The sequence below is a fragment of the Vigna unguiculata genome, chromosome 7 (genome assembly GCF_004118075.2).
Source record: "Vigna unguiculata cultivar IT97K-499-35 chromosome 7, ASM411807v1, whole genome shotgun sequence".
Lineage (NCBI taxonomy): Eukaryota > Viridiplantae > Streptophyta > Magnoliopsida > Fabales > Fabaceae > Vigna > Vigna unguiculata.
This window is the reverse complement of record NC_040285.1, coordinates 4293030-4311157: the sequence shown is the minus strand read 5'-3', so window position 1 is coordinate 4311157 and position 18128 is coordinate 4293030. Positions and strand designations below refer to the sequence as shown.

Below are 18128 nucleotides of genomic sequence, written 5' to 3'. Positions count from 1 at the left end.
TTTCACCCACTATCTATTTTCTTCTTCTTAGTCACTATCAGTTATTCTTTTTCTTTTTTTCCCTTACTGTAAATATTAGCAGCAGCAGCTACTCGTACGTTTTCTATCGGTACTACAGGTTTTTATTATTAATTACAAATAGTTTAAGAATTGAATATTTATTCTATTTCTGAGCACTTGTATTAACTATTCATAACAAATAAAATAGTGAGAAAGGAGAGACATAAATGGAAGAGAAAAGGGATTGCCAAAAATTATATCAACGATGGCTAACACAATACGTATACATACAGCACATCAACTCTATATAGATCTACCAAAGACACCTTCTAAAATCACCATTATAATTTAGAAATGCAAATTGAGAATAATACAGCCTTTTAGCAATTTACTAAGCTCTAAAATCAACAATCAGTAAATGTTAATCTGCAAATTGACACTTCACTGAATTGGACCCACACCGTGCATGCATAAGCTGCCAAGCCAAAGGCAACAAATAGATGTGATCGGATAACAACTCAACCTTCTAATGCTAATGCCTTTATGCAGACTTTATTAAAGCGAAACATCCTGTTTTAGCACCTTTTTATTACAATAGTAGACAAAGCAAAGTCATCTAATTTGCAATATGCAATGAAAAGGGCGTGTAGATAATCACAACCAGTTCTAGTCCTCTACAATTAACACGTTCCAGAAAATAAATTTGCCAATAAATTCACGTGTTAAAAATAGCATGTAATCACATAAGAAATATTTTTTTTTAATTTTAAAGCAAACATATGCAAATTGCTTGATTCCTATCTCAGTCTTCACAATTCTCTAAGATACGGCCAATATAGAGAATTAAAACCAATGGGAATAAAATTTGAAAGTTCCTAAAAATATCTCAACAAATATCAATACACACACAACCCTGCCCACCATAAGCACGTCAATTCCCCTTTCTTCCGTGCATGGACAATCCCTTTTCACCAAGCCGCATAATATGGTGACAACAAACTGAGTCAATCGAAGGTCTGAAGTAATCCAAACACAATGCTAGAACACAAACACACTGATCATCAGGAGCTAACAAAGCGACAGAAAAGAAAATGTTTACCAAACCCCAAAAACAATAAAGAAACAATAAAGAAACGTATTATTATCACCACAAATTTGACAGCACTAAACACACCTAGAGTACAGTTTCGGACCACAGCAATAGACATATTTTGATTAAGATAAGACAAAAGCAAGCGCATATTCAACTAAGTAAAGTGTTTCAAAGTCGATGATCAATTATAGCGTTTAACACATGTCAGAAGCGAGGATTAAAAAAAAATCCAAACAACACAAACCTAATAATCCAAGCATAAACACACAGACATAAACATCTAGCGTTGTAGGGAAAACTGTAAAAGGACATTCAAAGATTGTCAAGAAGGTTCGTACAGAAAATATCAATGGCGATTGCAAGAGCAAGTTCGCAGAGATTTTGAGTTCAAAACCAGCGTGGGAGAGTGTGGTGCTGAAAGGATGAGAAAGAGGGCTATGAGTTTCGGAATTTTGAGAATGAGGAAAAACCCAAACGAGGTTTTGGTTGTTTAGAAATTTTTATTTTTATAGGACAATTTGCCACACACCTTTTTTTGTTTTCATTTTAACTTTTCTTTTTCTTTCTTCTGTGCGTGGACCCCATATCGCGGAATTTCTTGAGACTTTAGGTTGCGCAGACCAGATAATAAAAACAGCTTCTTTCTTTTCTTTTCCATGAATATATATGTTTGTTAGTATCCACCGAGGATGTCTCAATTTCAAAACATTTTCTTTCATTCCTGAAAATGAAAATATCGAAACAATTTTTCAAAAAGATTATAAAATCCTTGAGAAACACATGTTCATTTTTTTATTATAGTCAAAATTTTAATTATTAAAATAAAAAATATTAATAAACTATAAAGTAATTCTAGTTCGCATGTGAGTGATTCTAGCTCATGTGGTGTCTGGGTCATCTTTATGAGTCTCTGTTGATTAGTGGTTATACTGGTATACCGTGATCATGTTTGTGTTGTTTTTAAGTTGAGTTTGTGCGCTCAGATAGCTTGAAAGAGGTTTGATATTGTTTTACCTGTCTAAGTTATCTCATACATAAGGGAAGGTAATTGCAATGTTTTCTTAGTTTTAGTTATAAAAACACTTAAATACTAATTGGTATGATTCTATTATGATCTGCCTGTGTGTTTGATTTGTAAAAAGATACATGATTGTGTGAATTTTTTAGTCTTGGTTTGATGTTTAGTACATAAAAATAATTGGGTGAATTGGTATTGCATTTGAGATCAATTGACATTGATGATTGTGGTTAAATTGAGTTTGGTGTGATTTGGGACATTTGTGATGATTATTGGACTACATAAATTTGACTAGATTGATATAATTATGCATAATCATATTTTACAAAATTATGCAGACTTGTTGGTCTAGTGGGTGCTCATTGAGCGAATACAAAGTCAGGAAGTTATTGACTTTATAGAAGCTTAGCGAGAATATACTCGTTGAGCGAATACAAAGTCATGGAGTTACTGACTTTGTAACGAGAATACACTCGTTGGGCGAATACAAAGTTAGAGAACTTATTGACTTTGTAGTTGTTGAGCGAGAATACATTCGTTGAGTGAATACAAAGTCAGAGAGCTTACTGACTTTGTAGTCATTGATTGCGAACACTCTCATGAGTAAATTTTGGAGGAATTTACCTTTGTCAGTTCTCGTGATTCACGCGTTGGCCGAGCCATTTGGTCACTGGACGAATGGGCATTTGTGCACTTTTCGTCTAACGAATGGATAGTTTTGTCGAGTGAATGCATCATAGTCTAGTAGTCATTCTTATGCTTAATTATGATGATTTGTGGCAAAATGTGGATTGTTGCTTATGAAATGATTGGTGTATAAGATCAAATTGAGATTGGTTGTATGAAATTGATGGGAGAATTTTTTATACTAATTTAAGGATAATTAATAGTGTTTTATAGTAGAGTATGCATTAATATATGGATTCACTTGGAAGTTATCGTAATGCTTTAATAATCATTAAATGCTCAAGTAAATAAGAATGAAGTGGAGTCTTTGGTAAGAGGAGTATGAGATCCTAGTGATACGATCCTTACTAGAAAAATTACTATCTTTTCTGAATTTGAATAACTTATGTAAAATAACAAAATATTTAAACCATATAAATAAGAGTTTATAATTTTATAATTATAAAGAACACGAAATAAGACAAAGATGAAATGTGTCAAGCATATTGACAAAAGAAAGGAAAATTCTCCACAAAGAAATTCCTTTTTGATAAGAACCTAAACAAAAAAGGACAGACACCACAATCAAAGATAGACAAGTCTAGACTACTAAATCCAATCCAGGATTGATAAGTCAAGATACCACAATCAAGATTGATAAGTTTAAGGAAAGTTCGCCACAAAAACCTTTATCTTTGATAAGAACCAAATAATATTAACACGAGAAAAATCCTAACTTTTGATAAGTCAAAAAAGATTCGCCCGAAAGATCTCCATCTTTGCTAAAAACCTTGACACCCAAGCCAGAATATCTCTTTAATTAAATAACTTTGTTAATGACTCCAACAAGATTACAATTATTGTAGACTTGGGTATTTACAGGCCTGAATAGATAAAATATAAAAGATAAAAAGATAAAAAACTATCAAAAGATATCCTAAATATCACAAGATATCAAATATATAAAAAACTATCAAAAAAATAACAAACTATCAAAAGATAAAATAAAATAGGAAAAGGACAAGTGGGATCATTTACATAATTAAATTTAATTATATAAATTATTCTTTAATTGTATAATCTCTGTGTCTTATGTCATTTTAATGCTAAAGCTAAAAGATTTTCTTCAAGATTATATATATCCAAGTGATAGTTATCTCTCAAAGACATTAACAGACTAAACTTTATGTGTCGTACGATAAAATACATTGATAATAACTTTGCATTATTTCTTTTTTATTAGGATTAAATAATATTTTTGAGTTATTGTAATCTTAAATTATATTATATTTATTTTTTTATGATAATAAAAATAATATAATAATTATTATTTTATGTGTATTCACAATTTTAATTTTCATAAATTAAGATTAATAAAAAAATATACAATTAATTATTAAAATAGTTGTTAAATGTAAAATTAAAAAAATAAAATATGTATACAAAAGAAGTTTTTAAAACAACGGTTAAAGACAAAATAAGTTTTTAGAATAACATTTACAGATAAATTATTTATAAAATAATTAATTTTTAAAATAATAATTAAGGGTAAAATTGAAATGACGAAAGAAGGTATCTCTTTGTGTATTGTTATAGATTAGAAATTAAATATAAAAAACTTTTATATTTTTATAAATAATGGTTTTTAATTATTTTATAGATAGTTTTATAATAAAAAAATAAAATTTAAATAAAGTCAAATTAAAAAAATAGTTAAATTTTAAAAATTGATAAAATTAATAAAATAATTATTTTAATTAAAAAAATTCATCCAAATAATAAATTTTTAAAATATTTATAATTTTACTGTAAATATAAATAATTTTTATAATTTTATTATATTAGTTTTATTTATTTTAACTTAGTTTTATAATTGAAAAAATTATTAAGTTTAAAAAGTAATACAGTAAAATTAAAATAAAAATAGTTACTGGTAAAGTTCATATTTTTTTTTTAATTTAAAAATGAATTTGAAGAATAAAATAGAAAAAATATGAATAATGAGAATCAATTTATATATAAATATGAAGTATGAATAATTACGTAGATGAAAACGATTAGAAAAATAATAATTTATTTCTTTATGCAAATTTCATTTTCGCTCACTTATAAATAATTGATCGTATAATATGAATAGGCAAGAAAATAAGTTTCAAAAAAATTATCCATTGTTAGGTATCTTAAATCTATATACAATACTATTTGGTGATCTTAATTTTACTAACTAAATAAATTATTGAATTAATAATTAATGATATTATGGCATGTTATTAATTAATACAATACAATAAATATATATATATATATATATATATATATATTATATTATATTTTGTTTGTATGAATTTTATTGATATATATTGTTTGTAGGAGTAAATGATTTGGAACAAAAGTGGTCGAATTATTAATTTAAGATTTAATTTTAATATTACTATTGTTAAAATATTATTAATAGTAATTACAATTAATGAATAAATTATTCAAAACCTTTAAAACCCCCAAAAATCTCAAATAGAAAATCCAGAAACCCAAATCGAATGCCCTAAGATTATACTAGAAGACCCCTATCGTATTTTCTCCGTTTCTCCGTCGTCGCTGCCGTGCCTAGCCTTCCTAGGCGGCCGCCGCCGTGCATCACCTCGCCCTGCCATCTCCGTGCCTCGCCGTCGGCCTTGGATAGCGTTACATCACCGGATTTTGAAAGATGGGAGAAAGGAAAGTTTTGAATAAGTATTACCCACCGGATTTTGATCCCTCCAAGCTCCCCAGAGCAAGAAGGCCCAAGAACCAGCAAATCAAGGTTCGCATGATGCTTCCCATGAGCATCCGATGTAATACTTGTGGAAATTACATCTACAAAGGCACCAAGTTCAATTCTAGAAAAGAAGATGTTATTGGCGAGGTTTGTTTAGTTTAAAAGTTCACTGAATTTTCAATTTTTATAGTTAATTTTTTTGGCACAATCATATGTACATTCTTAAAGGAGATGCCGATACCGCTAGTGTTTATCCTTCTGGATTTTGTATTGGATTCCTTCAATCTTATGATTGATTGTGTGTTGCTATTTAATATATTGGTAGGATTATTTGCTTATTGCTTCATGTGTGATTTTTTATCAATGATGACGTTGACTTCGAATTTTTGCGCAGACGTATCTTGGAATTCAAATATTCAGGTTCTATTTTAAATGCACCAAGTGCTCAGCTGAAGTTACCATGAAGACTGATCCACAAAATTCAGATTATATTGTTGAATCCGGTGCAACTAGAAATTTTGAACCTTGGCGTGCTGAAGATGAAGAAGCTGATAAAATGAAGCAGAAGAGGGATGCTGAAGAGATGGGAGATGCTATGAAATCATTGGAAAATAGAACCTTGGATTCTAAAAGGGAGATGGACATCCTAGCTGCATTGGATGAGATGAAGTCAATGAAGGTAATCATTGTTGTGACTGAATATATATAATGATGAATTAAATTTGAAGCCTCTTCATAAATGATTCAATGGGGATGCTAGCATTATAATTGTGGAATATGCTTCTTTTTTCTGTAAAAGAATGACATTTCAAACCATTTTTTAATTAATAATTACATTTGTCCGTGGACATAAGGTCTGTTTGTGGTAAGTAATTGCTAACATGACTCTTTCATTTCAGTCTAGGCATGCAACTGTTTCTGTTGATGAAATGCTGGAGGCTCTGCAGCGCACAGCAGCTGATAAGGTATGAGAAAACTTGCATATAATTATTTACTCTGTAGTTTGTACATGAAATTTCCTGTTTTTGAAGCAAGGTTTAATTATTATTGTTCACGAAAGGAATATACACAAGTTGAAAACTTTAAGCTTGGTTTGAAATGTAATTTATTGGTAACTTTAAAGTATTTGTAAAGGTAGAAATTTAGGCCCAGAGTCAGTGAACTGATTATAAAATGATCACTCTCACCGTAGTCCTCTCCATAGTCCATTTTATTTATTTGTCAGTTATGGTTGTTGAAATGCATAATTATCAAGACAATCATAAATATCCTTGACTATAAGGAATAATAACTGTTACTGTATATTACTAAATTTCCCTCAATTGAAATACTCAGTATTTTAGTATCCTATTATTTTCTCTTTCACTTTTAATAACATGTGTAAAATTAAAAAATTAAAATAAAAATATTAGTGCCTCACTATTTTACTAAAGTGAGAGATCAAATTGAACAAAAGTAGTTATCTAAAGTGACAAAAAGAATGGAAGTATATTTGGAGTCTTGCTAAACCAATTTTTTGGTTTGCCGTTCAGTATATTCTTGCAATGTTATCACTGCTTTTGGAACCTAAATCCTAGTTCTCTTGCGACAACATTTGTTGCAACTCCAGTGGATCCCCTTTAATTGCTTACCCTGAACTTATACTATTGCAAGATAACCCGTCTAAACATTGATTGTCTATTATTTCTTATTCTAATATTTGGCTATGGCATAAACACGATACTTAATTTTGAAGCATTCTTTAATTATCATCTTCCTCAATAATTCAAGTTCATTTATAATGGTTTCAGGAGAAGAGGCTGGAAGAAGAAGATGAAGCAATGATAAAATCAGTTGTCTTCCATGTAAGTATTACTATCCTGCAGTTCTAGTTCTCCTCCTTCTAGCTACTTTTTTTTTTTTTTTTTTTTTCTGTTTTCTTAATCCTATATGGCTTTTTCTGTATACTATATTTACCAGAATTCAGGAGGTTATGTCAAAAGAATTCGTGATGAAGATTTTGAAGCTGAGGAGCAAATAGATCAGCTTTCACATGGACATGGCGAAACAAGTTATAATATGAAGGTATGTGTGTGCTTGCAGTATTGTATTTTTTTTATTGTCTTGTTTTCCAAATAAATTATCATCATCATTATACACCAACTCAATTATGTTTTCATCACTCTCTGTTCTTAACTACTGAAATTCAAGACTTAACCTTCAACCTCATATTGCTCTTGAACTATGATATCCCTCATTTTCAGTCACTGTTCTGAGTCATTTCTCAGTTCGCTCTCTCTAAACCAGCTGTCCCTGAGTTTGATTTCACTATTCATTCATAAATCTTGTATGGCAGGCAGTATCAAATGAAAATTTCTTTTTAGGTTCTGTAAAGCTTTCGATTTTAATAACAGGGGGCACAAATGACCTGGAGGATGGTAAATGTTGTTGGAAAAAAGAAGGCTTTTTTTATAAGGAAAGAAACAAAAAGTTGTAGCAGTGTCTAGAGGATCGTAATGGCTGCTTGAATACATTTATTTCTTGGTTTTTCTTGAGGCAGTCAGAAGATGAAGTTGCAGTTAAAATACCTATATGGGAAAAAAAATATGATAATCTAGATTTTGAATTTACATAATTCTAGCTTTTTTTCTTAGATTTACAAATGGATATTGGCAGGCTTTGTTGAATGTTTCTTGATCTTTATTTTTTTTTCCTTTTACCATTTAATATTTGTCTCTCTTAAAATAAATTATTGCTTAGAAAAAAAAATTCAAAGGAAGTTTTTTATTTTTATTTTCTTGAGTGTGGACTTTGAAATATGGAAGAAATATATTATACATGTGAAGTTCATAAAATTTTCTGAGAAATTTATAGGTGAAGTTTTTCTAAATTTACAAATTTATCATCTATTTCCGTATGTGATTTATTCATCTAAAAAGCATCAAATCTTGTACAAAAACAACTGTTTGAGTGTGTGTGTTTGTGTTGTATATGTGTGCAGAAGCAAAAGATGTCTGAAGATCGTCCAAGCAAACCAACTGATTCTCTGACAAAAGCTACTTTGGATGATTATGGCAAACAAGGTATGTGCTTTTAACGTGTTTATCAACTAGATAGATGCATCCAAATTCATTAATGCATTATATACACTGATTTTTAAGAAATGATATCGCTCAATGAAGTAATTTCTAGTAAAGAATTGACATGAATGCATATCAATTTGAAGGACCATCTTCAGTTGTGTATCATATCAATTGATCTAGATTTACCTCTTACATTTGTTATCCCACCTTCACTAGCTAGTATCAGTCAAATAACCCAAGTCACATTACCCATCATTTGTTTGACATTTGGTAGTATCAGTCAATGAACCCAATCCACTTTACCCGTCATCTACTGAACATTACATTGATGTTATACCGGCACCACTCCTTCCTATTAGGAGGAAAACCTTTTGCACAATTCTGATCTTTATGTAATATTTCTGGAGTCTCGTAATGATTTGCAGAAAATGGATAAGGGGAAGATAGCTATGCACCATTCATACTTGCATCGTTTTGTTTTCATTCATGTTTAGTTGGTTACGTTTGATATTATTTCTTTGAATAGATGTTTAATAATATTATTAATATGAGAATGCAACATAGTTAATCATACATTGGTTATTTGTAGAAAACGAACGCAACGGTGGAAAACTTAATTCTTTGGTGAGAATTTCTGTCATCAAGAAATCAGATAAAAGTACCGGAGAACCAGAACAAAAGGAAGAAGATAATAGAACAAATGCTGGTGGACTACAATCTTTGCTTCAAAACTATGGAAGCGATGAGGATTAGTTCTTAAATATTGAATTTGAATGACTATTTGAACTAATGCTCTCATAGGATTTTGATTTGATAAGTTGTACTTACGTGAATGCTTTAATTCTCAGAAGAATTTTATAATAGAATGAAGTTATCCGCGAAAATGTTGTATGTGTAAAGAATATAAAAGTAGGTGAAATTGTGTTATGAAAGATTACGTGTAGAGTTGGTGGATGTTGAGCTTCTATTTGATGCCAAACTAGGCCCTGCCTCTAGAGTTGCTAGTATCAAGTGCCAGTGGGTAGCAGTGATACTTGTTATGCAGAAACAGAGAAGTAGAATGTGTGCCATAATAATATTTTTGGTTTCAGTTTCCTGACATTCCTCAACTGAACATGATCTATAAGTTCTTTGTCGATCAATTTCAGGGTCCTATCAGGGTCCTCTCTTTCAACAACGACCATATCCATCGCCTGGAGCTGTCTTGCGGAAGAATGCTGAAATTGTTTCTCAGAAGAAGAAACCAAATTCACATTTTACTCCCATTTCCAAGAGGGGTGATGGAAGTGATGTACTTGGTGATGCAGATTAGAACCATCTTATCAGAATAATGAGCTCAATTGTCTTATTCTTTTGCCAAGTGGATGAAATTTATCAGATACATTCTACTCTAATATCCAAGAGTTAGATAAGGATCATTTTTATCATTTTTATTAATCTGCTAAATTAACTTAACTTATAATTTTTATTATTCTGCTAAATTAAAATTTTCTAGACGCAGAAAATCTCATCCAAGAAAATATTGATGTTTTAGGAATGAGTTTGATTTCAATGCTTTTATTATATTTGAAAAAATAATATAGTATCGGTATAAAAACTTTAGTTATATTAATATCTTTAAATTTTTTTAATTATTAATATAATTGAAGAAGTATGTAATATTTAGTAATTGTTAGTGATCTTTATCAAAGAAAAAAATTAACATTAAGATGAAAAAAATGAATATTAATATGTAATTAACCTTTCATGTGTATTAATTAAAAGAAAAATTAACACAATTAACCTTCCACATTAATGTTAATTGTAAATTTAAAATATTAATTACTAACGTTAATTTTTTAATAAACACATTTAACAATTACTAAATACTAAACACATTAACAAAATTCAATTAAAGTTCTTACATTAAAATTGTAATTTTGCTTTCTTATTATACTAAAACCAAAATATATTAATATTTTTATAATCATTAAGAAACGTCATGATATCTATCTACACTAATAATAATAATAATAATAATAATAATAATAATAATAATAATAATAATAATAATAATAATAATAATAATAAATATTAATAATAACAATAATCTATATTTATATCTAAGAAAATTCCTTTTAATTTTACCTTTCAAGTTATTGTTTCATCTAAATTTAATTAATTTTTAAATTTAACTATCTTTTCTTTAAATTTAATTATTTTTTTTTAAATTAAATAAATAAAAATTATTCATAAAATGAATAAAAATTATTTATAATCAAATTAAAAAAATTATTCATATTTATTTTTATTATAAAAATATAGTAACTTGTTTTTATTAATAATAATAATAATAATAATAATTATTATTATTATTATTATTATTGTTGTTGATCGATGGAAAAAGAAAAATTGGATTTTAAGTTTATAAAGGAGAAGAAGGAGGGAAAGGAACGAAAAAGGAGGATTTTTTCAGAATTTATCTGTATTTATTATTATTATTTTTAATTTAAAAAATTATAATTGTTTTCAATTCTGAAAGAGAGGTGGATAGCTTGCCAATAAATTGCGATAGACCCAGCATTAAGCATTTGTTCCATATCTACGTGAAAATAGAAGTGAAATAAATTATATATATATATATATATATATATATATATATATAAAGTCAAATTAAATATTTTTGTTGTTTTTTAAAGTAGAAATAGATAAAAAAAAAAAATTTACAGATATAATACCTAATTTGTTCCTCTAATTTTATTTGAATTTTTAAAAAGATTTTTAGTTTTTTATTTTTTCTATTTAGTCTTTTAATTTTTTAAAATTTGTCCAATTTAGTCATTTTGGTTAAATTGACCTTAACATCGTATTCATACATGTCACGTGTCAATTAATAGAATTTCTAATTTCTAATTTTTTTAATTAAAAAAACGTCACGTGTGTTTGGTCATGTTGTACCATGAGTCATGTTACATGATAATGAATTTTTTTCAATTTAATTCCCTATTTGATTTAATTTAGTTATTTTTATTTTGGATGAAAAATAAGAGAATAAATTATTTTTTAAGAGAATAAATTCAACTTCCTTTATATACAAGGGTGAGAGTTTTGTATTTATTATTGAAAACTTGATAGGAAAGATGTCTTCAAATGTATAGAAATATTTAGGTTTAATCACACGGAAGGTCTCCATTTTCATTACAAAATCTCAATTGGGTCCTTAACTTCAAAGTTATCTTAATTGAGTCATATTTTTTGAAAATTTGTTCCAATTTGGTCCTTTGGCATCATTGACAACGTTAAGTGTGTGCCACGTGTCAGCATGTTATTTTTTTTTTACTTTTTTTTTCTTGAAAAACAGTTGACACATGTTAAAATAGGGTTTTGCCACGTGTCAGCTTGTGATATTTTTATTTTTTTTTAAGTTTTAAATTTAAACAAAAATTGTCACGTGTCAAAATATGATTCTGTCACGTGTCAATTATTTATGTGAAAGATCTCGATTTGATCCCTGTATTTGTTATTTTGTCTCAATTTAGTCCTAATCTCATTTTAATCTAAAGTAGAGATCAAATTTAATTTTATATAAATATTATAATGATATTTTTATTATAATAGATATTTTTTAAATTCAAATGTAAGTTGTTTAGAAATTATTAAAACAATTTTTTTAAATAAAGTTCAATGCAAAATTTAAATTTAAATAAAATTAATTTGGTTAAAAATATCTATTATAATAAAAATATCATTATAATATTGATATAAAAGTTAGATTTGGTCTCAATTTGGAAGAGATGAAATTACTTTAGATTTAAAAGAGATTAGGACTAAATTGAGGCAAAATAACAAATACAGGACCAAATCGAGATTTTTTACATAAATAATTGACACATGACAAAATCATATTTTGACACGTGACATTTTTTTTAATCTAGAAATCGCAAGCTGACATGTGGAAAAATCATAATTTGACGCGTAATAGCTATTTTTTCAAGAAAAAAAAAATCACAAGCTGACACGTGGCAAAACCCTAGTTTGACACGTGTCAATTGCTTTTTTTAAGAAAAAGAAGTGAAAAAAAATTAAAAAAACCACGAGCTGATACATGACACACTTAACGCCGTCAATGATGTCCTAACAGAAAGGACCAAATTGAAACAAATTTCCAAAAAATAGGACCCAATTGAAATAACTTTAAAGTTGAGGACCCAATTGAGATTTTATAACGAAAACTAGAACTTTCCGTGTGATTAAACAAAATATTTAATATATAATTTATTTTGCAGTTTTAATTATACTAAATTATGTATTAATTTTTATTGTATTATTAACAATAAATAAATACATAAATTTTTGGTGTATTATTTCGGTTTTCTCAAAATGATTTACCAAGATATGCCACTAATTCTCTCTCTCTCTTTCTCATCTTTCCCCACTCCACAACCCTTTCCTTTGAGAGCCCTTATCATCCTATTCTTCATTTCCCTCTTAAACATTCATTTGGAAAATTTTGAAATATATTTTTTATTTTTACTTCAAATCATATCATTTAGAATATTAAATTTATATTTTGAACTGTACAATAAAAAATAAAATAAAAAAATATATTTTAGATTATATAATCAAAAATATAAAATTTATTTTAGATTATACGATTTAAAATATATTTTTTATTTCACATTTTAGATTATACTATGTAGAATACAAAATTTTTGTATTCTAAATTCTATAATTTTAAAATTTTTTGAATTATGTATTTCGGAATTCAAATAAAATAGAGGATAAAATTGAAAATTTTAAATATTGAAGTTCGAGGAAGAAACTATGGAGTTGCACGAAGAAGCAGCCCTATGGGGAAATTCACAAAGAATTCAAGGAAATCCACCAAATAAAAACCTCCTTTTAATTAAACCGAAAGAGTAAAAGTAACTTTACTAATCTTAAAAATAACCAGTACCAGAAAGTATCTTTTACTAGAAAAATAAATAAATTTGAGTTTGCTTAGACATTTAAATTTCGTGTACCTCTTATTAACTCAAATAATTAATACTGTAGCAATTTAGTTATCATAATCTTCATAATAATTATTCCTTAATTATATCTTTATTATTTTTATTTGTATTGAATGAGTTTAATAAAGATTTTGGATGAATTTGTTTGCGTTTAATGTTTATTTTAACAAACAATTTTCTGCTTTTTAATGAATAAATTTTATCTGCATGATTTGCATTGTCTATCTTTTACTTGTATAGAAATATCCCAAAATGTTGTTCTGCAAATAACGTTTTATTTTTTCGAAAAGAGATTGAGAAAATCACTCTCCTGCACTCGAACAAAATTTCATGTTCCAGTTATTACGAAAGTTCAATTTAAACCCTTTCATCTCAGAATCAAAGATAGACATGAAAAACAAGGGTTAAATAAGATCTTCTGTAATTTAACTTTTCCACAACAAGACATTTATACAAAATAACATGTAACATAAAAAAAATATATAATAACTTGGGTATATCTATAATAAACACCAAAATATTATTAATAAAAATATAAAATATAAAATTCAGTCACAATTTTTTTCCTTTGAACGAGTACATTTAGACTTCAAACAGAATTCCCATCAAAAGCATAGACTATAAATAAGCCTTTTGTTAAAGCCACCACCTGTTCAGGTTTATATGAAATATTTTCCATTGATAAGAAAAGAACTTGTTATTTGAATATTAACTTCAAACAATTGTGCATAAATAACCATTTATACAAAATAGTTCACAACTTCAGAAAGCAAATCCAGAGTGGAAGAAGACTCAGTCTCAAACCGTTTTCACCCCAAGCAAGCAGCAGCATCAATCCACAAGATTTTTCAATCAACAGGAGCAGATTAACAAACAAAAGAAATGGTTCTACTCACACTCAGTCATTCAAATGGCCACCCAGAATACCCTGCATGATGGCTATTCTCTGGGATGGTTGGTGCTTGTGTGCTGCTTCCGGTTGCTTCATCATTACTGCTAGAATGAGAAGAACGAAAAGGCCACAAAAAGGAAAATGGATTTCTCCTTCCCTGGCTCTCCCTACCACTACTACTTACCCTTCCACTTCTACTTCTACCATTTGTGCCTCGGTTATTACTACTCAAATTCAATCCTTGTGGTGGCAGTTCTTGGCGACAAACGGGGCAGGAGTTATGCTGGACCAACCATGGAACAATGCAATCTGAGTGATACAAATGGTTGCATGGCATTTGTCTTGCTTCAGACCCCAGCTCAAATCTATCTTTGCACACAGGACAATGTGAGTCTGATCGAAGATGCCTCTGTGTGATCTTGATAGTAGGCATAGCATCAATTGAGGATCTTGATGCTGGTGCTGGACCTTGCCTGTTATTAGCTGAAAGCTGTTCAAACAGTTCTTCAAGTCCAGGACCAACAAAATAATCACCTGTGTTACCTCGTGTGAGACCAATTCCAGGGGCCCCGTTAAAGAGAGCTTCAAAGCCACCATGGCCAGACAATCTGAAAGGTATTTGGCCACCAAAGATCAACAGAGGAGCATACCCTGCACTGTGTTCAGCATTTGAATCTGTTTGTGCCCTGATGATGTCACGACTTCTGCCCCTGTCTGCCATTTGATGCCTCATAAAAGCAGAGAAGGTTTCCATGAGTCCAACCCTTTGATCTCGTTCTTCATTGTTGTCCATTCCAAACAAATCAAAAGGATTCACATGCACCATATCATTAAGTTCATGAACAAATCCCTCATTGCAGCTAGGACAAACCACATCTCGCCTTCCCAGCCGAACCGGCCTCCTGCAACTGTAACACCAATGTGTGTTCCTACTATTTGACATCCTTTTGCTTACTTCCTTAATACTCTCAAACAACTAATCACAAGCCTACTTCCCCACAATACACTGTCTTCAACTGTCACAACAGCATGATCACTTATATACTGCAAAATAATTTTGAAAACAGTCAAGGAACATTGGATATCATATCATATCACTCAGATTATACATTAACCAACAAAATCCCTTTTCACTATTAGATGAGGTTGGCTAATGAATCACACAATGCAGTTCTTGTCAGCTAAAAGTTAGATCATAAACGCATCTGAACTAAATTTTATACTGCTCTCCAGAACAAACACTATTCTAGTAGTCTGTACGAAGCAGTGTGCATTAATCAATAGCAAACATTAATGCTCGTATCAGAGCTATCTATCAAATTCATCAATGATTTTTAACTCTCTAAAAGGCAAGGGGATAGACATGTGATAGATTCATACATTTCACCTCAAACCTTCTACATTGTTCATTTCCACGATCATAAATAACCACTAATCTCCCACTTCAAATTTAGCAAGACTTGAACACAACGATTCCAGGCCCAAAATAAAGCTACTCATTTTGACTCACCCACAAAACCGGCACGAGCATAAACACTTTAATCAGATTCAAAAGTGCAAAATTGGCACTTTCATCGAACTTACAATAGGAAAAGAAATTCAAAGCATGTGCAGCCATCAAACTAGACACATCCTTTCTGCGTTAAATTAAAAGTAAATCACCACACAGATAGAGGATTTTAATTGCAAAGAACTAAGCATAACCCAAAAACTCCGATGACGCAAAAATCACACGCAAAAACGCGTTGATTATAAAAGGGACACTTGAGAAAAGTTCCTCAGATTCGATTTTTTTTTACCTTAAACGTGTCTGTTCAATTATTTTACACCCCAGCGAGAAAAAAGAAAAAAGAAAAGAAGGATTTTGGTGGAGAAGCAAATGTTATTTTGTTATGCAATGTTGAAATGTTGAAAAAAGTAGAGAAAGTGAGATCTTTGGAATGTAGGTGTGAGAGCAGTGGTGTGTGGAAGGCATCCCTCGGAATCCCAGAAAAGGTAGAGAGAATGAAAGAGAAAAGAAATTGGGAAGAAAACGACGGCGTACCAGAGGGGAATGTGGATCGAAAAGGTGGTGTTGCTAAGAGTGAAGGAAAGGGCATTGGCGAGTGAAGAACCCTAACCAGTGGATGAAGGGATGGGACATGAAAGAGGATTATTGAGGAGGAACCGACATCTGAAGCCTAGCTGGCACCGCATGCATCATTTCCTCAACACTTCTACTACTACCACTGCACTATTGTGCTTGCTTGGCCTCACTGTAATTTTATGATTAAATTACTTTTCTTTTTGTCTTTTATTTGTTAAAATATTTTAGTTTGATGTTGGAATTTTTTTATTTTAATTTAGTCTTAATTCTTTAAAAAATATTCAATTTGTTAGCGTGACTTGTGTTAAAATTAATATTACGTATTAATTTAGTCTCAATTTTTATAAATTTTTTTAAAAATTTAATAAATTTAAAAAAATTTGAAATTGACATATAGCGTCATCATCTTGTCAAAGTTAACGTCAAATACCATATTAAATTATATTTAGGAGAATGAGGATCAAATTAAGACAACCAAAAATTTCAAGACCAAAGTGAAAGAGTAATTTTTAAAGAATCATAAAAGTAATTTAACCTAATTTTATTTAAATTTAAATTTTTAAAGTTGAATATTTAATGAATTGAAAGAATTCATTTATATTACTAAAATGTTATTTACTGTAATAATTAATATATTGTTATTATATAATGGATATATGATTAAGTAGAACAGAAATGTTGTCAATCACTAAGTATTTTTATCATCTTAACTGTATTTATATTTTGTAAAGATAAGTTATGGGTATCGGTTTAATAGATTTTTCTCTCTCGGTTTAACAGAATACAAGATTTAATTAGTTTTTTTATTTTATTAAATTGAAAGAGACAAATTTATTAAATCTCTATATAATTAAATATCTTAAACATTAAAATAATTTGTCACCGTAATTATATTTATATGTTTTCATAAAAATAAGGTATAAAAATCTTTAATTATATATAGGATTAATAATTATTTTTTAATTTTTATTAAAATTATTCAATGTGGTTTTTTAATATTCTTTTTATCTCATAGTCATCACTTTTGTTAAAAGAAAATTAATGTAGCCTCTTTTGTTAAGTTAGTTATTGCTCTCTTTAGAAGATATAAAAGAAAATTAGTGTAGCCTCTTTTGTTAAGTTATTGCTCTCTTTAGAAAATACAAACGATATGAATGACATTGAAATATTCAAAATATCTATCATATAAATTGTGTTGATGCCAATTTAATGAAAAAAAACTATTAACTTTTTTAACAAAAGTGAGGACTATATTTAGAAGAAGACAAATTTGAGAGAGCCTATTGAATAATTTTGATAGAATTTGGAGCCAAAAAGTATTGAATCTTATATGTAACAATATTCTTAAATAGGATACATGTTATTATGAATCATAACGATATGTAAATGTTGTAGCTATTATTTATAAAATGAAAAATAATGAACAGAAGTTTCAAATTCTTTCTGGACATGGTATCATATTTGTTTCAATTTAGTATTATTCCTTTCATGTTTTCATTATGAAGCTTGTTGTTTCAAGTCATGACCAATTCTCGACCTATGATTTGTGATTTTTATTTGTTTTC

At 28.9% G+C, this 18128-nt stretch overlaps 3 protein-coding genes across 9 annotated transcripts in view; 1 reads left to right on the top strand and 2 right to left on the bottom strand.

Moving 5' to 3' along the window:
- Window positions 1–1591, bottom strand: part of LOC114191677 (exportin-7-like) — a 42578-nt gene extending 40987 nt beyond the window's left edge. For 4 of the 5 annotated variants that reach the window (XM_028081016.1, XM_028081018.1, XM_028081015.1 and 1 more), the window contains exon 1: window positions 1432–1591. The gene's annotated coding sequence lies outside the window, so the exon portion shown is untranslated. Of the gene's footprint in view, window positions 1–921; window positions 1039–1431 lie in introns of all 5 variants that reach the window. The other variant, XM_028081017.1, reaches the window with a different exon arrangement.
- A 3693-nt stretch (window positions 1592–5284) lies between these two features.
- On the top strand, window positions 5285–10006 carry LOC114192754 (YJU2 splicing factor homolog). Of its 2 annotated transcripts, none has more exons than XM_028082562.1 (7): window positions 5285–5679; window positions 5927–6211; window positions 6432–6497; window positions 7323–7376; window positions 7492–7596; window positions 8513–8594; window positions 9743–10006. In XM_028082562.1, exons 1-7 carry the CDS (start codon window positions 5482–5484, stop codon window positions 9904–9906), a joined length of 954 nt encoding a protein of 317 aa, XP_027938363.1. In that variant the 5' UTR covers window positions 5285–5481; the 3' UTR covers window positions 9907–10006. The 2 variants fall into 2 exon arrangements, with proteins under 2 accessions (XP_027938363.1, XP_027938362.1); XM_028082561.1 differs by lacking the exon at window positions 9743–10006 and adding an exon at window positions 9184–9690 and having other exon boundaries at window positions 5286–5679.
- A 4237-nt stretch (window positions 10007–14243) lies between these two features.
- On the bottom strand, window positions 14244–16719 carry LOC114192379 (probable E3 ubiquitin-protein ligase RHC1A). Of its 2 annotated transcripts, none has more exons than XM_028082085.1 (2): window positions 16522–16719; window positions 14244–15521 (listed from the first exon to the last, which is right to left on the bottom strand). In XM_028082085.1, the coding sequence occupies exon 2, from the start codon at window positions 15418–15420 to the stop codon at window positions 14488–14490; it is 933 nt and encodes a 310-aa protein (XP_027937886.1). In that variant the 5' UTR covers window positions 15421–15521; window positions 16522–16719; the 3' UTR covers window positions 14244–14487. The 2 variants fall into 2 exon arrangements, with proteins under 2 accessions (XP_027937886.1, XP_027937887.1); XM_028082086.1 differs by having other exon boundaries at window positions 16277–16528.
- Between the last annotated feature and the right edge of the window lie 1409 nt (window positions 16720–18128).

Coding starts and splice junctions, on each gene's coding strand:
- LOC114192754 (XM_028082562.1), top strand. CDS start 5,482: ATGGGAGAAAGGAAAGTTTTGAATAAGTATTACCCACCGGATTTTGAT. Junction 5,680..5,926: donor AAGAAGATGTTATTGGCGAG/GTTTGTTTAGTT, acceptor ATTTTTGCGCAG/ACGTATCTTGGAATTCAAAT. Junction 7,597..8,512: donor AAACAAGTTATAATATGAAG/GTATGTGTGTGC, acceptor ATATGTGTGCAG/AAGCAAAAGATGTCTGAAGA.
- LOC114192379 (XM_028082085.1), bottom strand. CDS start 15,420: ATGTCAAATAGTAGGAACACACATTGGTGTTACAGTTGCAGGAGGCCG.